A 19,048-nucleotide genomic window follows, 5' to 3' on the forward strand; every position below is an offset into this window, starting at 1 on the left:
AGGAAAATCCCCAAATAAGGCCAGAGTTCCCAACCTTCCCATGTCACAAATTGTCCTTTTCAAAGGAAGCATATGTGGCAGATTATATTTGAAAAAAAGGGGAAATCTCCTGACCCACATGGTCCTCTAGAACTTTTCACTCCACCATCAAGAGGTAAAGCCCAATACTCCTACCTTTGAGCTTACGACTCACTTGTAACTGATATAATAGGGCTGAAATAATGCTCTGCCACGTCCATTGTTGCTGTGTAGTCGCTCAGTCATGTCTGACTCTTTTCAACCCCATGGACTGCAGCACGCCAGGCTTTCCTGTCCTTCACCATTCTCCCAGAGCTTGCTCAAACTCATGTTCATTTCATCCTCCGTCATCCCCTTCTCCTCTTGCCTTCAATCTTCCCCAGCATCAGGGTCTTTTCCAATGAGTCCATTCTTCTCATCAGGTGGCCAAAGTATTGGAGCTTCAGCTTCAGCATCAGTTCCTCCAATGAATATTCAGGACTGATTTCCTTTAGGATTGACTAGTTTGATCTCCTTGCAGTCCAAGGGACTCTCAAGAGTCTTCTCCAACACCACAGTTCTTTGGTGCTCAGCTTTCTTTATAGTCCAACTCTCACATCCATACGTGACTACTGGGAAAACCATAGCTTTGACTAGATGGACCTTTGTCAGCAAAGCAGTGTCTCTGCTTTTTAATATGCTTTCTAGGTTTGTCATAGCTTTTCTTCCAAGGAGCAAACATCTTTTAATTTCATGGCTGCAGTCAGCATCTACAGTGATTTTCGAGCCCAAGAAAATAAAGTCTGTCACTGTTTCCATTGTTTCCCCATCTATCTGCCAATATGGCGAAGACGAAGTCGCTCAGTCATGCCCAACTCTTTGCGACCCCATGGACTGTAGCCCACCAGACTCCTCCATCCATGGAATTTTCTAGGCAAGAGTACTGGAGTGGGTTGCCATTTCCTTCTCCAGGGGATCTTCCCAACCCGGGGATTAAACCTGGGTCTCCCTCATTGCAGGCAGAGGCTTTACTGTCCCTGGGGCAGGAAAAGGTTTTTCCGGAGGGCCCGAGATAGACTTTCCCAGAGCAGTAGCTAGCATTGCAAATCTCTGGTCTGTTCTCTTTTGTTCCTCTTTATATCTCTTTTTATATTTCTTTTCTATTTCTGTGTCCCTACTAGGCGTTAAAGGCAAGGTGGTGTTTGTTTTGTTAGCTGCAACACTGAGGCACCAAGTAAGATGTTTGCCTCAGCAAGGCCAGCTGAGGCCACATGGTGAGGCCGCCATGTACCTTTCCAGCTGATAGCCTGGGCTGGGGTCCCAGCCAACGTTGGCCACCTGATGAATGAAGAAGACAGACACCTCCACATGGTCCCAGCCATGGAACCACCCCCAGCTTTCAAGTCTTCCTAGCTGAGGCCCCCAGATACTGTGGAACAGAGATAAGCCGTCACCCCGGTAGCCTTCCAAATTTCTGACCCTCAGAATTAGGATAAAAAAATGATAGTTATGTTACACCACGGAGTTTGGGGTGGTTTGTTACAGACTGGGCAGAAACTGGCACAGGGTATCCATTACTAGACAATACATACTAAGCGTGGCATATACTTCCTGACGGTCTCTCTAGCCCTCCTGAAAAGAGGGCTTCCATCTGCCTCGAAGGTGACAGCTGCAAATCCCGACTAAAGCCGCTGCTGAGAGATCATGTCTGCTCCCTTGTCGGATCCATGTCTTTTTTTCCTTCAATTGAAGTGTAATTGTTTTACAATATTGTGTTACGTTTCTGCTGTACAACATCAATCAGGCCTACGTGCATATATATCCTGACCTGCTTGAGCCTCCCTCCCCACCATGTCTTTCTAATTAACTCCTTTCGGTCCCAAATAAAGCAGAAAGTTGTGGCTGACATCATAACAGACCTACGGTTTTGTTTTGTTTTGTTTTTTTGCCAAGGGAGGCCCTTTGCCAGAATGGCCACCGGATTGTCCCTGCAGCAGTTGTGCTGGACAGGACCCACCTGGCTGGGAGCAGAACCCATCTGTGTCCACCTCCATCCATTTTTAGAATTGTTCAACTACCTCACCTTCACCAGGAGGTAGGTAATAGTGAATCATAAATAGGAATCACTAGGTGGCAAACACTAAGCCTCAAAAGCGCTCTGTGACACGGGTGCTGTTATCATCTTACAGACGAGGCAGCACACAGGCACCGAGATTAAGGATCAGAGTGACCATGAATTAGTGGTGAACCTACGGTATGGGTCCAGGCTCTAACCACTGGGCTGGGCTGCCTTTACTAGAGCTAACGTAGGGAGTTTTTTATCAAAGTATTTTTCTAATAAGTCATGGTATGTAAAATTCCTAAGGCATGAGATCATATATAGTAAAAAACAAAAAACACCCAGGCAAAGGACTCATATTATTTTAACAATTAAAATATCTCGCCCTTCTTGTGCCATAATGGGAACCTGGGAGCTTGTTAGAAATGCAGAATATGTACACAGGTGTACCTGTGGCTGATTCATGTTGAGGTATGGCAAAAACCGTCACAATACTGTGAATTATTCTCTAAAAAATAATTTTTAAAAAGAAATGCAGAATATGGGTTCCCCGCCCCAGACCTGCTGACTCAGAGCCTACTTCCTCCCACCCTCAACCACTGCCAAGCTCCACCCCCTGGCAGGGTGGTGGTTGTTAGTGGTGTATTCAGTGAAGATCTGCTTAACTTACACACCTGAGCACACAGAGGAGCCCTGCCAAGAACTGTCTCGGGGCTGGTTTGTAAAGTGAATTTGCCAGTAAGTGCTAGAAGTAACATTTGGTTTCTCCAGAAATACTACTGCGTCCAGGACAGGCACACCCTCAAGTGGTAATTATCATTACCAATAATTACCAATAATAATTACCATTTATATAGGTGCTTATTATGTGTCAAGTATTGTTCAGTTTTTACCAGGTGTATCTTCAAAATAGCCTTAAGGAGGCCAGAATTCTCCAGGCCAGAATACTGGAGTGGGTAGCCGTTCCCTTCTCCAGGGGATCTTCTTAACCCAGGGATCGAACCCAAGTCTCCCAAGCTGCAGGTGGATTCTTTACCAGCTGGGCCACAGGGGAAGCATTTTAGGGAGGCAGGTATGATTATTATCCCCATTTTACAAATGAGAAAACTGACGCCAGAGATCTTAAATAATTTATTTGTCTTAAGTCATACAGCTAGTAAGTCATAAGCTAGTACACTCACTTCTTGACTATTTCCTCACCCTTCTCTCCAGAGTTAATCATTACCTAAATTTGGTGTTTCTGGTATTGGTTTTTTGTTTTTATTTTTATTTTTAAAGAAAATAAGAAAATATTTAACAAGACTAAATAAAGGAAATAAACTAATTCAAACATAATGAAATCGGGTGCACATCTTTCTGCCAGTGAGGCTGTGGCTCAGTGTGGATGAGGTAAGACTACTTAAAGAGTCTGGAGAAAAAGCATAAATACGATTTTTTTTGTGTATGTTTTTTTTCTTTTATTAAGTAAAAGGAAAGGGAGTTCAGGTGTGTGATACAAAGGTTCCAGTTTGATCAAATTCTACAAAACCCTTCCCCACCTTGATGAGAGCCGCTGCCTCCCTCACCCACAGGGGACCTGCAGGGAACGCTGCCTCGGGGAGCTGCCTCGCACACACTCCACTCCTGCTCCGTCCCAAGAGGCGAGGGCAGAGGGCGTGCTGGTTCTCTCAGAACTACTTGACACTCAGAGACTCGGGCCACCTCTTCAACGGAGTCTCTTACGACACACGGTATTTTAAAAGATCTGAGCAGAAAGTAGGGCAGAGGGCCATGCAAGCAGTGCTGTGTGGCAGATGGAATGTCCCGGTCTGTAGAGTTGTGGCTTGGAACAGAAGCCCATCAGGCGTTGTATGACGACGAGGACACGCTGCCCCCGTGGCCCGTCCAGTTGGTGTGGATGAACTGGCCCGGCTTGGCCAAGAGTTCGTAGGTGTGCGCCCCAAAGTAGTCGCGCTGAGCCTGGAGAACAAGGGACAGGCTGGTTAGGACAGAGGCAGGCACGGGACTCCAGGCACCACCCAGGTGGATGTTCACCACCCACCCTAAAGCTTACCTGGATGAGGTTGGCCGGCAGCATCGCGTGTCTGTACCCATCGTAGAAAGAGAGAGCAGTGGTAAAGCAGGGCATGGGAATGCCTGCCTGGACACCAGTACTGATGGCCCGCCGCCAGGAGTCCTGAGCCAGAAAAGCAAAGCCAGAAACTAGTGACTAGCTCTCGGAAAAGACAACAGACTTTCAGGCATGCGTGAAAAAGCAGATGCCCTTCAGAGCAAAACCCACTGAGATGGCACTCCCGTACCACCCAACTCTGGGCTACACACCTGGCAGTTTTCCACAGCTGACTTAAAAAAGTCATCCAGCAATAGATTCTGAAGTCCTGGGTTTCGATCAAATGCATCTTTTATCTTTCCCAGGAATACACTGAAATAACCAAGAGAGAGAAAGTCGATGAATCTCAAGTAGCAGGCTGACGGTCTGGCAGAAAGGAGGGGAAGTAACAGAAACCCCAGCGAGCTACGAAGGCACCTGTCCTCCTGACCCCACCCCCAAAACTTGCTGTACAGACCAGGAACACCAGAGGCCCGGTCGCGAGAGGTCTGGGCAGAGGGCACACTTTAGACGGGGCAGTGTGGACCCTCGAGTAACTGACACACAGGAAGGTGGGGTGACACCTAAAGCTGCCTGGTTGCCAGCGAGAGGACTCCGTGTACAGCTCCAGGAAAGCCCTTCTGAGAGCGCCTGAGCCCTTGGTTCCCCTACCAGCACTCACCTCCTGATGATGCAGCCGCCCCTCCACATCAGGGCGATGCCGCCATAGTTGAGGGTCCAGCCAAATTCAGTGGCTGCCTGTCTTAACAGCATGAAGCCCTGAGCGTAAGAGATGATCTTGGAAGCATAGAGGGCCTGAAGATGGACACCAAGACTCATCAGAACTGCAGCCAGCACATGGATGCCCTATCCTCCTTGCCCCCTCCCCATTCCCCCCAGCAGCACAGATCCTACTGCCTCATCCCCACCCCCAGCAGTGTAAGGCCTACAGTTTAGCACAGGCTGCAGATCCGATCAAAGGGCAAGGCTGGACTGCCCCCCTTCATGTGGCCTCAGGATGCTCTCCGGCAGCATCTCCCCCCCATGGGACCTGCACCCCACCTTTCGAATGTCCTCCAGGAATGATTTCTTATCTCCTTCAAATGGGATATTTTGAGGCCCCTTCAGCTTTTTGCTGGCTTGGATCCTCTCGTCCTTCAGAGATGATAAGCATCTCGCGAAGACAGCTTCTCCTGCGTGGGGGCAGGGGGTAAATAATGTGTCACCAATGCGCACACACAGAACCCGAGGAGGAGCGCTGGAGCCGGAGTGGGTGAGGGGAGAAGTGGAGCACGACCTCAGTTTTACAAAGAGCTGACAGCTTCAACCTTAGGCCACCAGAGTTAAAACAAACTTTCAAAAGAAGCTCAAATCAGTTAATCTGAAAATGAAAAGTCCAAATCAGTCTTCCATATAAATGTGGATATTCAACCACAAAGACCACCATGAAATTCAAAGGGGGTGCTTTAAGGGGAAAAACGAAGCAGCAAAATCACTATTATTAAGAATGGACTCAGTGTTGGTCCAACAGTAAGATTTCTGTTTCAGCTGGGAGGACTTTAATTTTTAAATGCTCATCAATAACTCAATTTATTTTCTTTTAAGCACTAATACCCACAACTTTGAAACAACCAGTACATTCAGAAGTAACACAGACTTCAACCTTCATAAAACTACATTTTCTAATTCTTAGTTTAATTTTCAGTATATCCATGATCATCGTTGCAGTTTAAGTTTTATTTCATTTGAGTAAAAAAAAATTTCAATATTTTATCTTTTTGATGAGGCAGGTGGCATAGAGGATATTAGTTCCCTGACTGGGGATTGAACCCACGTGCCTACAGTGGAAGTGCAGAGTATTAACCACTGGACCTCCAGGGAAGTCCCTCAGTATAGTATTTTAATATCAAGACCATTTGGTATCTTAAAAATCATCACTTATAAATATTCACCCAACTGACAATTTGCAAAATTAGGATAATTGACCATTTTCCCCAACAGACAACATGAAGTAAAACCTTTAGGAACTAACAGGGGACTCGGTTTTGAGGAAAGGATTCTGGCCATAGACTTGAGAGCGGGTGTCTTCTTGGCCCTGTCCGCCTCTCTGGACTCCTGCACACACATGATGACTTAGCAGTCCTGGGTAGAGGCTTCGAAAGACAACAGGCACAAGAAGGCAAGCGTGGTTTAACCGCAGGGTTGCTTAAAGATTAGACAGAAGACTCGCTTCCCCATAAGTTCAGCAAGCAAGAATGGCACCTGGCCAGGGAGGAAGCCTGCCTGCCGTCCACTAGGAAGGGACAAAGTCTCTGAAACATCCGAGTAGGACTCTCTTGAGGGCTCTAATACTCATATATTTGAGTCAATGATGAATGAACCGCTCCCAGTTACTGGTCCTGTGGCCCGCCCCTGGATGGTATTCTGATTAGCTAACTAGCAGTCCACTTCCTTCTCTGTAAAGCTGGACTAACTGCTTCCCTCCTCACCAGGCCTGCAACCACCCTGTTCAATGTGAACAGTGAAGTGTAATTAACCATGAAACCAAAGTGGGAGGAGATTAGGAAGGAAAGGCAACCCATGTCTGGAAGAGCCAACAGTCCTGGGGAACCACTCTGCCAGGAGCAATGAACAGCCTGTCAGTAAACAGGCCAGAGTCTGCCTTCATTCTTCTTTTCAATCTTGCCAGATGTATCTATTTTATTCCTTTTTGGTTTTTTTGCCACATAGAAAGGCATGTAGGATCTTAGTTCCCCGACCAGGGATTGAACCTGTGCCCCCTGCAGTGAAGTCCCATTTTACTCTTAAAGAACCATCATGCAGTTCTGTTTATCCTCTTGGTATTTTTATCTCTGCTGATTATTTCCTTCTCTCTACATCTTTGAGTTTGATGTTTCGCTCATTAAGATAAAAAAACAAGGGTGGGAAAAATATAAGACAACTTCAGGACAGTAGTACTCTTCTAAGAACTTAGGAAAGAAATATTAAAGGATTGGAAACACATAAGTAATATTTTATTAGATAATTGAGAAAAAACCTTAGCAAAATAGTAATAAATGTTGAGTACCTAAGCTTTTATTATTGTGTGAACTGTCGTATGAAAAATTCCATTACAGTTACCTTTCCTATTAAAAAGACCTTAGGTCACTGACTATAATTAAATCACTAATGTTAAAATGATTCAGGAACTTCTCCGGCAGCCCAGTGATTAGGACTCAGTGCTTTCACTGCAGGGCCCCGGCTTCTGTCCCTGGTCAGGGAACTAAGATCCACAAGCTAAGCAGTGTAGCCAAAAAAAAAAAATCCTCAAAGTCAAACTGCAAAAGACAGTGATTCTGGAATTCATCTCAAAGCTCACATGACTGGCAGAAGGATTACAAAGAAGAGATTCAAAGGCAGCTTCAGCCTCTCTCACACTGTAACCTTATGCAAATGCATAAAGAGCAGACTGCACTTGATCAAAGCCAAGACAGAGGTTCAGCCAAAAGCTGAGCATTACCGATGAGGGTGACGGGCACGCCGTACTCCAGGGCAGAAATGGCGGTCCACTTCCCGGTGCCCTTCTGCCCTGCGCTGTCCCGGATCTTTGGCAGCAGGTGTTTGCCATCAGCATCTTGGAACTTGAGAATACTGGCTGTGATTTCAATCAGGAATGAGTCCAGCTCTGTTTTATTCCATTCCTCAAAGGCCTGTGTGCAAGACATGAAAGAAAACAATGTGAGAGAAACCAGGGTTATACAGGAGACACTCCCTTAATGGACTCATCCTTCTCCCGTCAATACTGACGGACGCTCACAACCTGCTCAACACCGGAAGCTACCCAGCTCCTCTCCAGGACACCCCAACACTTCTCCCTCCAGCTAAGTTCACCCCAACACTTCTCCATCAATCAGTCTGGAAAGCGGCCTCTTACATCCCTTTACTTTTCTTTACAATAATGATCATGAACTAGCTTTTTATAATCAGTCGTTATTGTCTGTCTTCTCAAGATCCATGAGGGCAAGGACTTTGTTTACTAATACATCCCCAACATAGAAGAGTGCCTGGCATGTAATACAGTACTCATGTAAACCAATTAAGTATGAACACACACAAAACAGTAATGTTTCTATGAAAACTAAGTCATTGTTTTTGAAAGAATAAAGAAAAGTCAGTAAAACAAGGTACATGGGGATGACACATTTAAAAACTAGGAGGAAAAGTAGAGAATCTGGAAGGATTCTGCACTGTGTACCTTGCAAGTAAGCGTCTTTTAATCATGTTCCACTGGAAATAACTCAAAGGACGAACTCTAGATGAGAAGGTTGACTAGAATGCTGATCAGCATGGCCATACTTAAAAGGGCCCACTCATAAAATGATGGGTGAATGAACTTTTGAACATACCTGCCTATATTTTCTTTTTTGGGGACTGTGCTGTAAGGCATGTAGGGTCTTAGTTCTCCAACCAGGGATGGAACCCATGTCCTGTGCAGTGGAAGCTCAGGATAGGGGACTTCATTGGCAGTCCAGTAGTTAAGACTTCCACTGGTCAGGGAACTAAGATCCCACCTGTTATGCGGCCAAAAAATAAATGTTTGCCTATTTAATGATGCTGAAGTATCTGAAAAGTACTAACATCTGCAGTTTACTTTGAAGTATATATTTCAAATATATATAAAATATATTTGTTTATATAAAATAAAACTAATAGAGGGATGGACAGATACTCAATAAAGCAAGTACTTAATATAGTAAAGTGTTAGTGGTCTAGTCTAGATTGTGTGTATGTAAGTGATCACTCAAATTCTTTCAGTTGTGTTGTATATTTGAACACTTTCATAATAAAATGTTCAGGGAAATAGTTGTTTCCGTCTCTAGCTTTTTGATTAACTGTCAGCCAGTCACACCTTGATCAGAAAAACGGGCTTCTGTTGCTCCTCCCATGAGGGACCCTGCAGCTGAATGACACTGCCCTAAAACCCCGTCAGGGCCCTCATGAGGGTGGTGATTACCATCAAGAGCCCCTGGCTGAGGGACCGCCTGTCAAATTTTGTGATCCTATTACTGAGAGCAGCCCTTGGGTTAGGCTGAGTCCAGCCAGGCCACCAGAATGATCAAGGGAAAAAAGAGTGAGCAAGAATTTACTGCTACCCACCTTGGGGCTTCCCAGGTGGTGCTAGTGATTAAAAAAAAAAAAAAAAAACAACCACCTGCCGATGCGGGAGACGTGGATTAGATCCCTGGGTCGGGAAGATCCCCTGGAGAAGGAAGTGGCACCCCACCCCAGGATTCTCGCCTGGAGAATCCCCACGGACAGAGGCGCCTGGCGGGCTACAGTCCATGGGGTCGCAGAGTCAGACACGACCGAGCGCGCAGCACTCCTGCCCCGCCCCTGCCCACCCTGGCCACCTCCTCGTGCCATCTCACCTTGGCCATCTCCTTGTGCCCCAGGCCCAGGACGTCCTTCATCAGGTGGTAGGCCTCACAGATGAGCTGCATGTCCCCGTACTCTATGCCGTTGTGCACCATCTTCACAAAGTGTCCTGCACCGTCGTCCCCCACCTGTTAGAGCCACAAGCCAGGAGGCCTTCGGGGACCCACAGAACACACCAGAGGAGCCCGTGTCTGATTCTTTGGCCAGGCTCCCTCCCCAGACGAAAAGAATGAAGAAGTGTCCATAGTATTTTCAACTGCAAGGGGAAAAGAAGCTGGCCAACTAAACCACTTGTACTTTAAACAATATAGAAACGTTGTGGAGTTGTAATGGCCACTGAGGGGTAAGGAGACCTCAGATGCAAGGTCTGGCCCTCAACCATGTAAGCCCAGAAATGTGTTCTCGGCAGGGTGCCAGAGTGCACAAGGTACCGATATATAATAAAGCCAGCAAGGTTATAAAACCACAATACCAGTCTGTGAATTTATGATGAGAAATTTAACTTAGTGTGGTGACCAGCATTAGTCCAAGTGACACCCTCCTCTGTCCCTGTGGACAAGCCACAGGGGAAGCCAGAGTACCTGAAAACTGGCTGGAGGACAAGGAGTCTGGACAGGGAGGGTGCGGGGCCTCAGACTGCACGTCAGGTGCTGCAATCTCCAGGATGGGGACGTGCCGGAACGTGCCTGCCCCTGGACGGTGCTGATGGCCCAAGCGGTGTCCCCGCAGCTGCAGAGCCGGGAGGAATGCTATCCCAAGTCACCCTTACACGGAGGCTTCCTCCGCCCACCTTTCCACTGCTGACCTACCCTCTCCTGGTTTTGACACTTTCTTTGGCCGTGAAATCACATGGCTAGTAACACCTTGCTTCACCCCTTCCTTCCTGTAACTTCAGTACTGAACTAAGGGGGGCCTGCTTTTAGTGTCTAGACCAGTTATTTCAATAACCTAAGGGTAAGGCTTGGCGCTATGGAAAATCAACTAGAGTTGACCAAGATACACAGGCAAGTACTGCTATTTTCTCCATGGTTATGTCCTAAATGCATCTAAGAAAAAATGACTGCCACTGCACCTTCATTTTTACTGTAGCAATTTATTCAAGGAACACACTCCCTTCCCAATCCTCCACACTTGTGAGGAACTTACCCAGTCCTCTGAATCACAGCACCAGCCCTTCTTGACACAAGGGGTTCTGACTGACCTCAGTGACCACGGGTTAAAGTATGAGGGCAGCTTAGTCACCAGGCCCTATCAGGCCCAGGCATGGGGAGGGCCCCTCATTCCCTGTGTCCTTGAGTTCTTGTTTCATCCCTACTTTTATCTCATGTAAAACAAAACATCATAAAAATGGCAAGTAGAATAAAATTCCAGGGGATTAGGAGCTAAAGTGATCTTGGAGGTCACCCAGCCCAACCCCCGTATTTGACAAATGAGAACACTGAAGCCCATGGATGACAGGGACTGAAGCCCAGGGGCCACAGGGACTGAAGCCCACGGAAGACAGTGACTGAAGCCCAGAGGCCCCAGGGAATGAAGCCCAGGGGCCCCAGGAACTGAAGCCCAGGGGCCACAGTGACTGAAGCCCAGGGGCCCCAGGGACTGAAGCCCAGGGGCCACAGGGACCACCTAATGTCACAGTTCTGGTTAGTGGGGAGCCAGCATGACAACTCAGGTGTCCCCAGCCCAGCACTTTGTTCACTGATGGGATGGACTGAGGCTGTAACAAGAGACAGAATGTATTTTATTCATAACACTAAATATAGGAAGGGGAAGTATTAGCCTTGGCCTCTGTCCCATTCAGTGAGGGCAAAAAGCTGCAGCTTTTCTGTGCTAAGCGAGCACAGAGTACCCATCCCAGGAGCAAACTCCACATTTGATTCTGACATTCTTTTTTTTGGCTGTGCAGCTTGTGGGATCTTAGCTCCCTAACCAGGGATTGAACCCAGCCATGGCAGTGAGATCGTGAAGTCCTAACCACTGGACCACCAGGAAATTCCCTTGGCATTCTTTCTTTAGCCATGAAGTAATATGACTAAAAAATCTTAGTTCACCTTGTCTTTCCTGATCCTTTTTTAAGGAATCCATATTTTAGATGAATTGAGAAGGGCTGCTTTTAATATCAACCTCCAGTTATGAATATTAAGATACAAGGAATGTACAATAGCCACATTTTAGACACCAGCTATGATAGTGACTTAAAAGACTGAGGCACTCATGTGACAAAGCAAACCACCGGGCCTGCAGTGATCCTCTGCACCCTCTGCCCGTGGTGCCAACCGCTCGAGTGGGGCCCAGAACCTACCCAGTCACAGCAGGGTTCTCCTGTCCCCACTTTGGCGGCGATGCCTTGAAAGATGGCCTTGATGTGGGGCCTGTGGGAGGGAAGCGTGTGGTTCAGCTGCCAAGAACAGAAGGGCTGAGGGCTCCCTTAAGTTCTCAAGGACAGCCCCTCCCACCCAATTTTTCCTTTCTAATGGAAGGTAGGAGTGCCCTGGAAAAAGTCATGAAAAAGCTAAGTCCTCAAGGTAAGCCAGTCAGAGGCTGCGGACTATCTGATTTGAGATAGGAGACAAAAAGCCTGGGTGGAACGGTCAGCAAGGCCTGAGGAGAAACTTCTGTGCGATCCCCACCATTCCCACAGAGCCTTCTATTGTCTGGAATGATGTTATCACGGACAGACAGAACCCGGAAGCGCTTCCAAGAGCTGTACTCCTTATCGTTCGGAGAAAAAGCAGCTGCTCTGCGTTCCTTGCACGCCTCCTGTACCTCCCGACACCTACTCCTTCTGTTCTCACTGCTAACCAATACAGGCTACTTCACAAAAGGGATCTGGTGAAGACACGAAATCTGACAGCGCTGCACAGGACGAGGGGCCAAGGCAGCTCCACTTTAACCCTTTGGAGCTTCCCTGAGCTTGACTCACTGTTTCAGGTAAAAGGACCATTTCTGCTCCTGATGGGCCAGTCAGGAAAACGTATTCATGGGAACTGGGGCACTCATGAATGTCTGTATAACATTTTCGTGGGTACTGTCTGCCAATTCTAACAGCCCTCACTGGGCAGTACCCAAGGTAAATATTTTTAAGCTTTTGAGAAGGAGGAAGGCCTCTGCCTCTAGATTTTAACACAGTGAAAAGAATCATTAGGGAAAGACTGAAGGCAGGAGAAGGGGGGACAGAGGATGAGATGGTTGAATGGCATCACCAACTCAATGGATATGAGTGAATAAGCTCCGGGAGTTGGTGATGGACAGGAAGCCTGGTGTGCTGCAGTCCATGGGGTCACAAAGAGTGGGACATGACTGAGCGAATGAACTAACTAACTAATCGTTAGGGGAGTAATTAAAAGAATAATCTTCCCCAATAAACCCCTCATCTCTGGGGACTGGATTTGATCACTCCTTTTTAAATAAATTCTTCTTTTTTTTTAACTTTTTTTGTCCAAGCCTCAAAGCATGTGGGATCTTAGCTCCCCAATCAGGGACTAAACCCATGCACCCTACAATAGAAGCTCAAAGTCTTAACCGTAAGACTCCCCGGGAAGTCCCCCGATCACACCTTACTTTATTGCCTAATATAAGTCTACAATATATGGAAACCAAATTCATTCAAAAAAGCACATTACCTGTCCATGTCTCCCTCACAGGGATCCTTCCTTTTCTATTTCTTTCTCTTCTGCTCCATCTATTGTCCTCTGTCTGGCTTTCTCTTTTCTGTAGCCTCAGCAGTGGTGTTTCCCTCAGTCTAAGTTACACATAACTAATTACTTGCATCTTTTCATTTTTAATCCTCTACCTGGCTTATCACCCCAACCCCTGTGTCTCACACAGCCCACCTGTTTCATCATAAGAGCACCTCCCTTCCAGCCAACTACCTGTCCTCTTACACACAGCACAGTGAGCAACATAAAACTCGTTTCTTCCTTAGTTAAGAAAAAACTCCACCTGGTTTCCAGGGAACGAAAGAGGCCCTATCTGACTGCCATTACTCCCAGTGATTAACTACACCATATCTGAGCTGAAGAGGCAAATCTTACTCCTAAGCCCAGACAGTGCATTATCTGAGCTGCCTTCTTAAAGCCTCTGAACCCTTGAAGCCTACTTAGAACTTCCATTATCGGTACTGGAGGAAATAACAGAGAAAAAAAGGAAAAGAGAAACAGGCACACACATTACATCAAAGCAACAAATCATAAAAGACTATGTCCAGCATCTCCCATTCCCATCACTCAGACTGCACGGAGGAGAGTGGGTGGCAGGGCTGGCCTCCACCCACACATCTCCAGGTCCAGCTCCCTGTGCCCACACAGGTGGTGCCCACGGTACTCACCAGGCCTCCTTGTTCCCTCCCGGCATAAGCGACGGGCCATAGCGGGCCCCGTCCTCTCCACCACTAACTCCGCTCCCCACGAATAAGATGCCCTTATCCTTGAGGTCTCGGCACCGTCTCTACAGGAAAGAAAAAGAAGTTCATCATGTTTCCTAAAATCAGTTTCTCCCACCATATGAAACAGGTATGGACATCCCACATTTGAGTTCAGTGACCCAAGAATCCAAGAATAACCTGGCCATTCAAGATATTTAATTCCCTCAGTTTGGGAACTTAAAAAAAAAACAATCCATGGACGTTTAAGATAGCTAGCCAAAGGGAGGGCTTCCCTCATAGCTCAGTTGGTAAAGAATCTGCCAGCAATGCAGGAGACCCAGGTTCGATCCCTGGGTCGGGAAGATCCTCTGGAGAAGGAACTGGCAGCCAACTCCAGTATTCTTGCCTAGAGAATCCCCATGAACAGAGGAGCCTGATAGGCTACAGTCCATGGAGTTGCAAGAGTAGGACACAACTTAGCAACTAAACCAAACCAACCCAAAGGGAAATAATACAGCCAAACATACATTCTCACCTTACAGACCTTGTACGATAGACTCAATGAAGAGGTGGTTTAATACAAGCATGACTTACAGACACTTAGGTTGTACCGGGACTTTCCCAGCACATGAAACCATTAGAGCAGCAGTCCTCACCCACACTGCCCAATGATGTATCACGGATTGGTGAAGAGAAAGGGACATGGGCATAAACGCCCAGCCTGCTGAGTCTAAGCAGCAGTCATGCTTCTGAGTTACATGCATGACCAGTGAGAACCTCATCCATTAGGTATGTCTTGACGGCCAGTCCCCAAAGAATCAGAACCACAGAAGCAGGTCATCTCTTCCATTACATGTGCAGTGCTGCTACTTTTTTCTAAAATGTTCCCAGAACCTAGAAGAATGTGGACTGAGGAACACTCACCATGGTATCCCTGTATTCAGAATTTCCTCCATCAATGATGATATCACCAATGTCTAGCAAAGGTACCTGTTAACCAGACACCAGCATTAAGGCAAAGAAATGAAAGACAAAAATAAATATACCTTGACCAGTTAAAACAAACAAGAATTTATCCCAAATAAACCCAGCCTGAAAGTGTGTGTCTGTGTGTGTATAAAGTTTAATCTTCAACAATCCTCTTTGAGGCTAGAGTTGAAAGTCAAAGTGTCAATCAGTCACATCTGAGTCTTTTGCAAACCCTTGGACTGTAGCCCACCAGGCTCCTCTGTACATGGAATTCTCCAGGCAAGAATACTGGAGAAGTTTGCCATTTCCTTTTCTAGAGGATCTTCCGAACCTAGAGAGAGAACCCAGGTCTTGCACACTGCTGGCAGATTCTTTGCCGTCTGGCCACCAAGCCAGGGAAACCCTATTTAAAAGCTTAGGGCTAGCAAGCAAACCCAGTCAGAACTCTCCACAACTGAAATAATTTTTTTAACTAAGATTTTTACAACAAACAAATCCTACTTGGAAAATTTTTTATTTCCAATGGGTACCACGTGTCTGATTTATATTCCTAGATTGGATTAGTTTTAAAAGATCTATAAAATCTCTGCCTGGAACAGAAAGTGGGTCCAGTAAATATCTAATGGTTTGGTATATGAATAAATGATTTGATCACCACCATTTGAAGATGGCAGGAAAAGACCAGGCGTTGAATGAGAATATCTTCCCATGGCTCACCAACTAAGCTGGCTTTATCGTTCAGTCTCCTCCCACAAGGGAGATTCATTATTCAACCTCCCCCGACAAGGCTCCAGTTTACATTACTTAATATTGTCCTGTGCTGAAGAGTGGACTTCCATGGTGGCTCAGATGGTAAAGAATCTGCCTCCAATGCAGACGACCCAGGTTCGATCCCTAGGTCAGGAAGATCCCCTGGAGAAGGGAACAGCTACCCACTTCAAATTCTTGCCTGGAGAATTCCATGGACAGAGGAGCCTGGTGGGGTACAGTCCAGGGGTTTCCTACGAGTCAGACTCTCTCACATGCACACACTGAAGAGTACTCTGCAATTTTCCAGTTCATTCTGTCTGAACTAATCCTGGGCAGCCTGACATCTTACTACACAAAAAATCTGGTGTGTCATTTATCACAACGTTCTTCTTCTCTAGGTCATTTTTCTTTTTTAACAGAGGCATAGTGGAGTCTCAACCACTGGACCTCTAGGGAAGTCCCAGAACTGGAAGTTTTTTTTGAACATCAAAGATAGAGTTCGCTGAGATTACTGATATTTCTATTCTGGTTGATAATAAATTCTTACTGACATGTCTCTTGCCTCAGAATTTTATATACAAAGAATTATTGTCACCCAAGGATATAGTTACTTAATTAGTGCCAATCAAGTTAACCACCACTGAGTCGTTAAAGCAGCAGTTTTGTCAGAAGTGAGCAGACTGCACCTAGAAACTGAAAAGGGACACAAGTCCTTAGCCAAAAAGCAACGAAACAGCTAAAGGAAGTCCTGCCAGATGAGCGGCAGCTAGGAGACGGCCGGCCTCACCAGTTTCTCAATGAAATTATCGACGGCCTGACCGGCCTTCACAAGCAGGATGATCCGCCGTGGCTTCTTCAGCTTGGACACCATTTCCTCCAAGGAGTGAGCGCCAAGCACCTTGGTGCCCTTCGCCTCATTAGCCAAGAAGTCATCAACTTTGGAGACTGTCCTATTAAAAGCACAGACCTAGAAGGACAAGGGGCCTGATTAGGAGACCTAGGACATAGAAGACCTTCAGACTGAGGATCAAGGGACAATGGGTTTCTATACAGCCCAAGGTTTTGGGAAGGGAGGACCCTGATTCTAACTTTTCTCCAACCAAGTGCTGATGGATCACTGTAAAGTTAATTATAATAGGATAAAAAAGCAAAGGACTGGATATAAGCAAAGGTCAACTACCCGTAACATATTGGGCCAGAGCCTGTCGCTATTTGGTTAGGACTTAAATCTGGGAACCGGCTAGCTCCAGACTGTTACCTTTTGTCACTGATAATCCTTGTATTTAAGCCAGTTTAGTACTCACACCCGAACTTTTCTCCAGATCCTATTAGGCAATAAAGTTAGAGATCTACACTTTCGGAGGAATTTCTCCTCCTCAGGAGATGGGCAGGTTTACTCAAGGCCACCTTACAGAATGGGCAGATCCATTCAGCAGGACTCCTTCCTGAGAGGACTGTAGGGTGGGCCCTCCCACCCTCACATGTAAAGTGGGGCTTCTCTCTCTTGCAAAAATGTTAAGCAGCAACAGAGCACATAGAAAGAGAACCACATTCCAAGTTACAAGGGATCTTTCAAATCAGAACAGTCCCCAGCACTCAGGCTAAGGCACCGAGGACCCCTAAGGGAAGAGTGTGCCCCTCCCCACTTACCACAAAGCCATGGTCATTCATGTTTAAAATTAAGTTCTGGCCCATGACAGCCAGTCCAATCAGGGCAATGTCAGCTCTGAAAGAGGGGAAGAGGAACAAAGAAAGCTTGTCAGTTGCACTTAATTCATCACAACTCAAAAGAGTTTTCTAGCTTTTGATACAATTAACAACTCGTCTTAAATTTCCTCCAGCCCACTCCTTCCTTTTGCACGTTAGACCCCGGGGTTGCAGCCTTCAGGCCACCCCCCATCAACCACTTCGCGGGTCCCCAAGCTCTCCTGGACCAACGACACATGCACAAGGAGGGGGTTCACGGCAGAGTCTTTTCTGCGCTACGGTCGAGCTGGTGATGACGCGTCCGAGGGCTTCCGTCTCCGCAGGCGGGCCGTCCAGGGGCCCGAGCTGCCCTCGGCCACGCCTGTCCCCTCCTCTCTCTCCTTTCCTAGGAACGGGATCCGCCCGCGTCACCGCGAGGCGCAGAGGGGCTGGGTCCCAGGAAAGGCGAAGCCGCGGGGCTGGCATGGGGTCCGGCGCTTCTCTGGAGGTCCCGGGCTCCGGGCGCCACGAGGCCGGGCTCTGGAGACCCCCGGGGCGAGGCGACTTCAGGAGCGACTCCGGTGTCCGCGCCGGCCTCCAGAAAGTTCCCTGGCCACCCGCGGGGTCACTCACTGGGCCATGGCGGCGATGGCGGCGGCGGCAAAGCAGGCTGGAGCAAGCAGACCCGAAGCACAGGGAGCGCACGGCGACGACGACCCGGGATGAGTCCCGATCCGGCTAGCCCCCGGAGGCTTTGGCCGCGGCTTTCCAGCGCTGGCCAATCGGAAGGATGGGGCGTAGTCTTGATGGCACTTCATTGGTCCGGCCCGGCGCCTGTTGGACCACCTGAGGAAAGTAGGCCCGCCCACTCCTAGGGCTGGCTCAGGAGAGCGCCGAGCACATCGATGACATCGCCTGCTCGCCCGCGGGGGCGTGGCGCGGGTCCCAGGCAAAGGACACTTAGGGCCTGAGTTCTGCTCTGAGCCTCGGTCCGGAAGAGTGGTGGCTCACGTCGGGCCGCCCTTTCCAGTGCAGCGGGCACTTGGACGCCTGTTGTCCAAGTGTCCATCACTCCCTTCCGCCGCGCACACTCTGGGGATTATGCGTGGAATTGCTCCACCCTGGACAGGGCCCGAGGTTGTAGAGCCCTGAGCTACTCCATCTTGTAAAAGAATTCCATTTTTGCAAAGGTACCGGGCAAACAGACTTAGACTCTGGATATTGCCTAAACTTGCCCCGCTATGCACAAGCCAATCAGCCCTTAGGATAAACCTCCTGACTTTAAGTTCAAGGATTTGTGATTTACCTTGCAAGTAATGATTTACATTTGTGATTTACCTTGGAAGTGATGATTTACCTTTGTGAAATAACGATTCACCCTGTAAGTGAAAAAAAAACAGAGATCCACACACGACCCTATAGAAGAGGGTAACCAATCAGTAGTCCTTCAGCCTGAACACCCCTTTTTGTTACCCTTTCACCTGAATATTCCCTATATAAGCAGTGTAACCCAAAACTCAGGGCTCCTCTCCTTAGCCGCTGCGTTGGTAACAGTGGGAGCCCTAGCTGGAGCTTGGTAATAAAAACTCTTGCTTTTGAATCGGATACCGGCTCCCTGGTGGTCACTGGGAGATTTCGCGAATTGGGCATAACAAGGTGCATTCTTTCCTTTTTAAATTTTTATTTATTTGGCTGCGCCTGGCTCTTAGTTGCTGCTTAA

The 19,048-nt window shown here is 47.4% G+C and overlaps 1 protein-coding gene across 1 annotated transcript; it reads right to left on the reverse strand.

The window, feature by feature from the left end:
• Positions 1-3,174: 3,174 nt before the first annotated feature.
• PGD (phosphogluconate dehydrogenase) lies at positions 3,175-18,356 on the reverse strand. Its single transcript, XM_069544764.1, has 13 exons — positions 17,962-18,356; positions 17,293-17,368; positions 16,430-16,609; positions 14,848-14,913; positions 13,888-14,006; positions 11,863-11,932; positions 9,554-9,688; positions 7,645-7,834; positions 5,208-5,338; positions 4,828-4,961; positions 4,379-4,478; positions 4,110-4,232; positions 3,175-4,015 (listed from the first exon to the last, which is right to left on the reverse strand). Exons 1-13 carry the CDS (start codon positions 18,144-18,146, stop codon positions 3,896-3,898), a joined length of 1,629 nt encoding a protein of 542 aa, XP_069400865.1. The 5' UTR covers positions 18,147-18,356; the 3' UTR covers positions 3,175-3,895.
• Positions 18,357-19,048: the final 692 nt, after the last annotated feature.

Source organism: Ovis canadensis, chromosome 12 (assembly GCF_042477335.2).
Source record: "Ovis canadensis isolate MfBH-ARS-UI-01 breed Bighorn chromosome 12, ARS-UI_OviCan_v2, whole genome shotgun sequence".
Classification (NCBI taxonomy): domain Eukaryota; kingdom Metazoa; phylum Chordata; class Mammalia; order Artiodactyla; family Bovidae; genus Ovis; species Ovis canadensis.

Coding starts and splice junctions, on each gene's coding strand:
- PGD (XM_069544764.1), bottom strand. CDS start 18,146: ATGAAGTGCCATCAAGACTACGCCCCATCCTTCCGATTGGCCAGCGCT. Junction 4,962..5,207: donor TCCTGGAGGACATTCGAAAG/GTGGGGTGCAGG, acceptor GTCCATCTTCAG/GCCCTCTATGCTTCCAAGAT. Junction 4,479..4,827: donor GGCGGCTGCATCATCAGGAG/GTGAGTGCTGGT, acceptor TGGTTATTTCAG/TGTATTCCTGGGAAAGATAA.